General features: G+C 37.9%; 2 protein-coding genes across 3 annotated transcripts in view; both read right to left on the bottom strand.

Moving 5' to 3' along the window:
• Positions 1–38: 38 nt before the first annotated feature.
• Positions 39–6,756, bottom strand: LOC103995482 (ABC transporter G family member 26). The gene is made up of 9 exons (XM_009416081.3): positions 5,866–6,756; positions 4,570–4,850; positions 4,256–4,411; positions 3,265–3,448; positions 2,765–3,043; positions 2,235–2,519; positions 1,792–2,076; positions 1,266–1,373; positions 39–1,045 (listed from the first exon to the last, which is right to left on the bottom strand). The coding sequence occupies exons 1-9, from the start codon at positions 6,073–6,075 to the stop codon at positions 776–778; spliced, it is 2,058 nt and encodes a 685-aa protein (XP_009414356.2). The 5' UTR covers positions 6,076–6,756; the 3' UTR covers positions 39–775.
• Positions 6,757–6,886: 130 nt separating this feature from the next.
• The window catches only part of LOC135671811 (GBF-interacting protein 1-like), a 37,990-nt gene continuing 35,382 nt past the window's right edge, over positions 6,887–9,494 (bottom strand). Inside the window, exon 10 of one of the 2 annotated variants that reach the window (XM_065180039.1) lies at positions 6,887–7,896. In XM_065180039.1, coding sequence (XP_065036111.1) covers positions 7,600–7,896 — 297 coding nt within the window. In that variant the 3' untranslated portion in view covers positions 6,887–7,599. The remainder of the gene's footprint in view (positions 7,897–9,494) is intronic. The other variant, XM_065180047.1, reaches the window with a different exon arrangement.

Raw genomic sequence — 9,494 nt, 5'->3', positions numbered from 1 at the left:
TCAGATGCACAAATTTCATAGGATTCCCAACAAATTCTTTCAATTTGCAGGACAAAACATATGTATGGAGAATTACCAGAAAAAGATGAAGTGTCTACATTAACCTTTACATTGGCAATCAATTCACCAGGTAATGAGATGAAGAGTCTGAAATCAATTAGTAACTTTTGTACTTCGTTGAAGGATGGAAATAAGAAAGCAATCAATAAGAGTTGTGGCTGAGAGATTCCAGATTTCTTGTAGTCAGGCTGCTCAACTCCATAGTATTAAATGTTGGTGAGCTTTGCAAGTGTTTACAGCCGCCTTGACTTTAGCAGTCATACACCAATCAATCAGATTAAGTGTGTGTCTAAAATCAAACAGGAGAAATGTTTATTCTCCACTGAAGAGCAAAATAAGTAAGCAATCAACAAGTATCCTAGCCAAGGATTTTTGTGATCAGCTGCTCAAGTCGATAGTATCAGATGTTGGTGAGCACCTGTAAGCTTTTACATCAGCCTTTATTTTGGCAATCATACACCAAGTATCAAGAGTATTGTGCTTTTATCAAGACCAAAATCAAAGAAGAGTAATGTTTATTCTTCGTTGAAGAGTGAAATAAGCAAGCGATCAGTAAGTAAGAGCCTTGGCAAAGAGAATCCAGACTTCTTGTAATCGGCCACTTAACTCTATAGTATCAAACATTGGTGAGCTCCATAAGTGTTTACGTCCACATTTATTTTGGTGGTCGTATTCAAGAATTGTGAGCATTGCACTCTTTTACAAAACTCCAAACTTAAAAAGGAGTCATGTTTATTCTTCTCTGGAGAACAAAATAAGCAAGTATTCGGAAAGAAAGAGCCATGGCCAAGAGAATCCAGACTTCCTGTAATCGGCTGCTCAAGTCTATAGTATCAAATGTTGGTGAGCTCTGTAAGTGTTTACATCCACCTTTACTTTGGCAATCATACACTAAGTGTTGTGAGTATTGTGCTTTCAGCAAGAGTCTAAAGCCATAGTGAATGAATGATATGTGCTTCAGCCACATCATGAACTTGGGAATATGCTGCAAGACAAGCAAATTCAGTTGTTATCATCGCTAGGAAGCTCCTCGAGAGAAGTTGTGAATTTGCTAATGTTTCAGAAGTTGATACGATAGATAATTTATTAAAAACATAAATCAGATTGAGTTTTTCTTTAATCCTAAAATAAATAATCACTTTGAGTTTCAGCCATATCAACTTTCTTCGGATCTTGATTAGCCCTCTAGTAACTGACATAGATACCTGCACATAATATCCACCAGTGAGGAGAACCAACATTAGAACCAATGATGCCATCAACCCAGCTCGTTTGACACTTAACATTGCTGCACCAATTAACTCCCCCATTCCCTGGAATTAGACAGATTTGTGAATGTTGGAAATTTTAAGAATTACTGGAAAGAAAAAGAAAAATAAATATAGAAAGAGGAGTTATTCAGGTATTTTTCTCCAGAAATTTCCTGCTGAAGAACCAACGTAAGAATCTACCATAAGATAGCAAAATTCTTACTTGTGAATTTTGAAAGATGGTGACCTTAAAATATCCAAATTCACATCAAGTTCTATTATGAAATATATGTCTTGATCTCAAGTTGGGTGGTTGAAGTAATGAAATATAACTTTTTGGTACCCAAGTCTTTTTTTTCTTCTTTTCGAACACTTCATCTACAAGTGCTAGCACAAGATGTTTGTTTTCATTTGTCTAAATAAGTAAATTATAAACATACTGCCTTATACCAAAATAAATGGCTTCATGATCTTAAATTACCTGGCTCGTGATGACGATCAACATAATTGCGAAGGACGTCAAGAGAAAACAAGGCGTCGTTCTTCTGAGGTCAACCATGAAGTACAGGATGACCATAAAAATGATGGGATACGCAATATTGATGATCATGTCACAGAGAGTGCTACTCACATAATAAACACTAAATCTATACATATCAGCTTTTCTTTCTTTCACCAAGTAGGACTTTTCGAAAGGGAAGACATATACTGCTCCAATTAATGATGATGATGTCCAGAATATACAGATATAGAACATTAGGCCAACCTGCATCATGGAAGAAAATGCTTAAGACTCAAATGGAATAGAGGGGTCAAAAGATATTTTAAATTACTCCGCCAACATTTGTGATAATAATGTTGTGCTGCAAACAATATTTATACATCTTACAGCAGAAGTTGAACTGTCTGTGTTTTGTTAACCACCTGGTCTCTTAATTGAGCTTCAGTTCCTATATTAGATTTCCACCATAGAAGGCCTAATAAAACAGCCACTCCAACTGTTTGTGAAAATCTTAGCTTGTCTAAGTAATCTCTGCTTCTCTCCCTAAATGTCCTCTTTGATAGAATAATGAACTGCTCCACCCAATTCGAAGTCCAATCCTTTTCAATTTGAATTGATAGTTGAAGCTTCATGGGTGCTTTTACTGAATGATAGTTCCCTTCTTTTTCTCTAGGTTCCAAATCTGTCTTATATTTGCATTGCAGAAACTGTAAGAGGCAATGAAGGAAACAAATAAATATGGTGTTGGAATGAGAGATAACTTGCAGTAGAAATCAAAATGCTCACGTTTAAACTGGCATAATAATTTTTTCTTAGAAAAAAGAAACAGAACATTGAGCTTTCTGCGAGTTCTTGCAAAATGAACTTGCTCTTGACTAAACTACAAGTATCTTAGTTAAGGAGCAATGAGAGAACACAATGGTTTAATAGATTTCTTGAGATTCTTTTTCACCTTAATTACTTTCACCTCGATCTCCTGCATATTTGTTGATCCTTGCAAAGTTTCAGGGATGCTGATGTCTTTGACATGTCCGGTCGCTATATCTAGCAGGAACTCTGCAGGACTCATGGCCATCTCAGGCACAAAACCCAGGGACGAGAAATAATGCATGGACTCCCTGGCATTACCATGGTATATGGTTTGACCCTCAGATATCAACAAAAGCTTATCAAACATGTAGAATATCCTGCTAGATGGCTGATGGATGGTCATGATAACTGTTCGCCCTACCTGAAATTGGAGGGAAAATAAACCTCAAACATACATTTTTTGCAGATTCTTCAGGTGTTATTTTCTCCACAGATGTCTGATTTTTCTGTGTATAATAAGCATTTTTTCAGAAGTGAAACAACATATTACTCTCCCCGTAATTAATTAACTGATATTAGCGAAAACAGTTCATATAAGCTTTCCTCAGAAAGACAGTTATGAGAATCAGTTGACTTTATCACCTTTGCCAGGTTTCCAAGAATTATAAGGAGCTTGCTTGCAGAGGTGGAATCCAGGCCTGAAGTGGGTTCATCAAGAAACAACAATGAAGGATCGACCAGGATCTCATAACCTATACTGGTCCTTTTTCTTTCTCCTCCTGAAATGCCTTTCACAAGAACACCACCCACTCTGGTGTGTCGGCATCTAATTCACAGAGATAAATAATGAGTGCATCAAAACAGTTTTTTAACTTATTTAACCTTTTTCTAATCACCTTATATATCTAGTATAAATAGAATCAAATCATTTTGATGACAAGCAATGAGGGCCAAACATTTCAATAGCATGGACCATGATCACATGATCCTAATGAGTTTTAGTGTATCAAGGTAGTAGTGGAAGCATCAATTTCTTGGAAAATCTATCTAGAAACTTGAAAAAGACATTTCCGCTAATAAATATAGATTATCATGAATGTATACAGTGTTTTGTGAATAAAACCAAAATAATCAGAAAGAATAATTTGCATGTCCAAACTAAAAGAATGAATCTAAAAGTTGAGACTAATATTATACTTGGAGCACCGGCTACATGGTTTCATTTGCAGAGGTGGGGATAGAGTATTAATATGACAAATTACCACCATTGCTATTGAGCATCTTAAAAGAACAAGCTAATGATCTAAGTTGATTCCGATTTTGCAAGTACAACCAACACTTCGTTATAGATTTAGCCGAGGTCAAATACAGTACATTGAAATCTCCCTCAAACTTACTAAAACTAGCTTAACCAAATGATTAAGCACACACATGCTGCACATGCAAAGAGACACCCAAGCAAATCCACAAGCATTTAAACTACAAAAATGTAGGGGAAAAAGTTCACTTGCAAAGTCTCAAGTTAGAGCAGAACCTGATTCAAAATTAACAAGATTGTTGTAACCAATAGGAACATATAATTCATATGGGCTGCTTGCACATATATGTGACCATAGCAAACACTGATACTGACCTCTCTAAACTTAGCTCTTTTATGATCCTATCCACCCTCAAGTACTTCTCCTTGCGACTCATCTCTGTGGGAAGCCTCAAGAATGCTGAAAAGACAAGGGTTTCCTCCACTGTAAGTTGAGGAAACAGCACATCATCCTGTGCAACAAATCCAATCCTGTCAAGCAATTGCAACAGGATCAGCATTTGGTAAAATGAAATCATAAAGTGGACAATCCTACTGATGTACACATCGAAACAAGGGAAATTCCAACTCTTAATCAATGTAATTCAATAACAAAAGAATTGAAACATGTAGAAAGAGCAGTTGTTCACCTCCTCTTGAGAGAGGGGCCATAAGGAGTGTCATTGTAAGTAACCTTCCCTCTGATGTCCCCATCCAACCTACCACCAAGTAATTTTAGCAGGGTGGTCTTGCCACTCCCTGAAGGCCCCATCATAGCAAGGATTTGACCAGGGCCAACACTTCCAGTTATGCCTTTCAGTATGTGCTTGCAGTTTCCTTGCTCCATCCTCAGCCAGGAGGCTACACCAGCAATTGCAGCTTTCACAAGGTTCCTTGAACTACCATTAATTTTATACTCCACATCCTCAAACTGCAGCAGAGAAAAAGCAAGCAGGAGGAACATATTTCACATGATGAACCTGTCAACTGTGGTCCATATCTGACACCCTTCCACAATCAGTTTTTGGATTTCCCCAACCATGATCACTTACTTGTTATAGAATGCTGACTTTGGAAATGTCATATTTGCCATTATAAATTTCAGCATACAAGATAAATATTTATATCCTCAAAATATTAAAACCCTCCACAAAAATCACCAATGTTAACATCCATGTAGAAGAACTAGGTTAACAATTTAGTATTAATTCATTTGAATTGGAATGTGTGTGTATATATATATATAAGGTACCTCGATACTTTTAGTATTATAGTGTTTTTTTTATTGTTAATGTAAATTAGAGTTTCAACTAGTAATTATACGGCATTTAATGAAAGTTTAACAACAATGGCAGATGCCTAAGCTTTTAGGTTAGCTCAAGCTTTAAGGGATATTGTCACAATCTAACCTGACATAATAATTAACCTATTAACCTGATAAACTTGAATCGTTATATGTCAACTCAAATCTCCTCGACTGTCGATGTAGAACTAAAGTAAGATGTTACAAGTCACAATTACTTCAAGCTGTGAAGAAGTAGCTCTTTTCTACTTAGACCCCTCACGCTATGATAATCTACGTCCCAATACACCAGCCAAGTTAGCAGTGAAAGACATCTAATTTTGTAGACTAACTCAAACTTCGTCTGACTTTCGACATGAGACTAAACCGGGATGTCACCTAATGTTAAGTAAATTTAAAGCAATAAATATGGAAATCATTAACTTTATAAGATTATATATGCATGTGTGTGCATGTGCTACAAAAAAGCAAAGGTTGCAGGGGAACATTTAGCTTAAATGCAGGATAGTTCATAAGACATATTAACGAAAAATGTCTCACTGCTATGATGTTGTCCTATCTCAGGCAAAAATTGTAAATATTACAGCGAAATGACCTGCTTTGGAGGATCGATAACACGTTATTGCAGGCTGGGGAGAGGTACCTTGAGAAATATAGGAAGAGGGCCATAGCCACAAGTGCCCGAATCATCCTGTTCAATCTCGATCTCAACGACGCCATCGTTCCCTTGATGCAGTGCGGCGTTGGGGAGCCCTCCCCTTGTGGTGACGGCCGACGGCTGCTGCTCGTCTTCGACGCTGCGAATCTCCATGGAGCGGTGAAAGAAACGATAGGGCCAAGGTTGCGATGCCATGGCCGTATATGCATCATAAGATTGGGCGTCACGGCCAACGAGAAGCAACCAACAGCGCGCCTACTTATGTCGCTCATCCAAGTTGAGTGATGGTTCGGTACCCCACAAGCTTCGCACGTCGTCTCTCGTTCAAACCGCCACCCGAGAAACCATTTCCTGGGTGATATCTCCCTCACGCACCGCTCCCTGTGACAGTCCAGGTCACCCCGGATAGGCGTCGCGGGTGATTCAGGACTGGAACTACAACTCCAGCAGCTGCAGAATGCTGGGGAGGCAATCATCTACAACATGGAAAAGTTGACGAGGAAAAGAATACATTTTTTTGGGTCAAAAAGTTTTTATCCCACTTGGTTCACTTTCGCAAGAACAACGTTCCGACAAGATCCCTCTAGCCATCAAATTAAAATTCATTTGTTGTAAACAAAAATTAAAATTTATTTATTGTAAACAAAGAGCACATATAACGAGTTCATGTGTTCCATCTTATTTTCCTTTACTGATAAGAAGCTTCAAGTGCGTCGACGATCAAATTATTAGAATAAAAAGAACCAAATAAGGGTAATTCGTATGCTCGATCTTATTTCCCTTTCTAAGAAGAACCAAGTGTTTCATCTTATTTTAGAAAGTTTAGACCCTAAATAAGAGACTATATCAGAAGTTCACCGTGAACAACCAGCATAGAATGCAAATGATAAATGTTTATGACGAAATATGCTCCTTAAATATTGTGTTGACATGACATATCCATTTGACACATGTCCCGACTAACCATTCAATGTTGAACTCCAATTAATTGACAATAATGATCATATTGCCAGAAAAAGAATAAAAAATAATGATCATATTACCAGAAAAAGAATAAGAACACTTGGTTGATGCTTTGCCAGAAACAAACCTGGAATTGTGGCATGTCTCATATTCTATTGAATTACAAAGACGAGGATATGAGCCCGCATGAATCCATCTTTAGTTTCTCCCAAACACTGGTGAGCTGAAAGGAGATCACGACATGTATCAAAGAGGATGTGCGTCTGCTATCTCGATTACACCAAATACAACTGTTGTGCTACAGTTTCTCAGTATCAATTTTTACTTTACAGACAAAGGCAGTGGAGAAATGACAACCCACTAGGGTGAATTCTTACCTTCTAAGGTCTTTCTATCACCTCATCAGTAGTGGTGGTGGTGGTGGTGGTGGTGGCGGCGCAAATGGATGTCAAATTTTCATCCATTGAAAAGAAACAAGCAAATGACAAAGAATGAGCTGCAGACAACCCAGGACGTGGAATTTGAGCGGACTGGACAATTGACATGAAAATGGTCAACATCAGCTTGAACTATTAAAGGCTATCGATTCCAAATTCTGAAACCTTCTCATTCAGGATGGTCGTCTTTTAGATATAGATATATATCCAGTCTTTCCGATCAGGCAACTCTACGCCACATTCGAAACATCTTCTGATCGGAACCCCAGGTATCCTTGATCACTGAGCTGCGGCTGCCATAACTTAGGTTTGGTTTCCTTCAATAGTTATTGGTCCAATTCATCTGTGCACGTTGTGGCTGTTGATAAACACCACCAGAGGGCCCCAACATTTCGACAGCTCCAGTGACAGTCTGGGACTGCTGGAGCAATGGATGAACAGGAGCTGAGACAGTTGGCATCAGAGGGTAGACTCCGCTGAAGGCACCATGGCCAGCTTGTGTGGGTGCAAAAGTCATATGTTGTCCCTGAGAAGGAATGTTGTAGAAGGAGCTAGCCTGAAGAGCAGAAATATCCCGTCCAGGGGCCGGAATCCAGACAGCTGAACCTTCACTCTGCTTGGAAAACAGAGTTTCAGATACAACCAAGGCTAACTGATGCACACGGATTATAAATGAGAATGCACATTATTACAAAAAAGCTCTATAATTTCAAGAAAAAAGCAATATAAGCAAAGGCATAACAAAGCATGGAGAATCTTAAGTTTCAATATTGTCGATTTCAAAAAAGAGCCAACAGGTCAATGCAAAAGACTCGTACAAAGTATTATTTACTGGTGCAGCAGGTTTTCCTCGTATCAATACCACAAGCTAACCAGTAAATACATCCAACATATGGGCAATAAGTAACGCACAGCTTTGCAAAACTCAGGCTAAATTCCACGTTAGTTATTTTGTAGTAACTCCCTAGTAGGCTATCATCTCACAGGTTCCAAGAAAATCAACATATTTTTGTTTGGAACACCAACAAAGTTATACAGGAAACTTGTGAACTAAGCACATTGTGAAACTAGAAAACACTTTTTTATCATGTTACTTATGGCAAGATCTCACGGAAAAGGTACAGCAAAAGAAGAAAAAACGTGACCAGGTCACCAACTTCAGGAGGCTATTACCAATGCAAGTCCCAGGTGGGTCAACTTAGGCAGCTATAGGATATAGCACCAACAGAGCACCTAACGCCTATAGCACCAACAGAAAAACCAAAAAAAAAAAAAGGATTAACCAAAACCAGGCATCTTCCTGGTTGGAACCAGTCTAATTTTGAAGCAAGCATTATAACCAACTTGTCATCAGGGATGGCTCTTTTTATTTTGGGTTTGATAACAATAAGACATTGAAACAAGTCTATACAGGTAAATAGAAGCTAATGATCAAACCATCCAGATAGTTGGTCATGATTATTCAAGGAACCCAGATCGAAGGATATCGGGTACAATTAATATAACTTGATAAAATGTATAAACTTAAAGCTGACAGGATTTTACTTCCTAGAGAAGAAGTAGCCATGCAAGATAAGCATCTGACAAAAAATATGCTTCAAAAATGACAACTTTTAGAAATAAAGAAAAGGTAATGCAGTGAACGAGACTCTTGCCAACATATGTTCAAAAGGAGAGGTTTTATCCTTGCAAACAGATAGGTTGTCTATATGACTTGAACCAAGGTCCCCCAGATCAAAAAGAAAAATCTTACTGTCACTAGAGTTCGCTCTCTAACTGTTTGAAATATATACAATATATTATCTTTCAAGGAATCAGCTTAGAACACATTCAAGAAGCATACACCATATATATTCAATTATTCCAAGATGCTTTCGGTTATATAATGTAAGGCCCACACTCTCCCTTCTGCAATTTCCTTCTTTCTATCCCTTTCTGGCTTGTATCCACTAGTACTTGAATTCATAATCTTAATGAAATAAACTGATAAATCTTGCCTGAACAAGATTGACCTATCCAAGTCCCTACCTTTATAAGTCATTCCATAAGAACATCATGTACAATCCCAGTGCTCAGAATTTCTTGGAATATAGTCATGTCACAACTTGTAAGCTTATCTTACACTTGCTTCTGATGCTTCAGAGAACGGATGCTTTGTGAATTCATTCTCCTTATTCCATGATCAATAGTTTCTAGTTTGACTTCAATAAATTC

Source organism: Musa acuminata, chromosome BXJ1-1 (assembly GCF_036884655.1).
Source record: "Musa acuminata AAA Group cultivar baxijiao chromosome BXJ1-1, Cavendish_Baxijiao_AAA, whole genome shotgun sequence".
Taxonomy (NCBI): Eukaryota; Viridiplantae; Streptophyta; class Magnoliopsida; order Zingiberales; family Musaceae; genus Musa; species Musa acuminata.
Note: the sequence above shows the minus strand (reverse complement) of the source record. Positions and strands in the feature narration are given on the sequence as shown.

Coding starts and splice junctions, on each gene's coding strand:
- LOC103995482 (XM_009416081.3), bottom strand. CDS start 6,075: ATGGCATCGCAACCTTGGCCCTATCGTTTCTTTCACCGCTCCATGGAG. Junction 4,412..4,569: donor GGCCCCTCTCTCAAGAGGAG/GTGAACAACTGC, acceptor ATTGCTTGACAG/GATTGGATTTGTTGCACAGG. Junction 2,077..2,234: donor AAGCTCAATTAAGAGACCAG/GTGGTTAACAAA, acceptor TCCATGATGCAG/GTTGGCCTAATGTTCTATAT.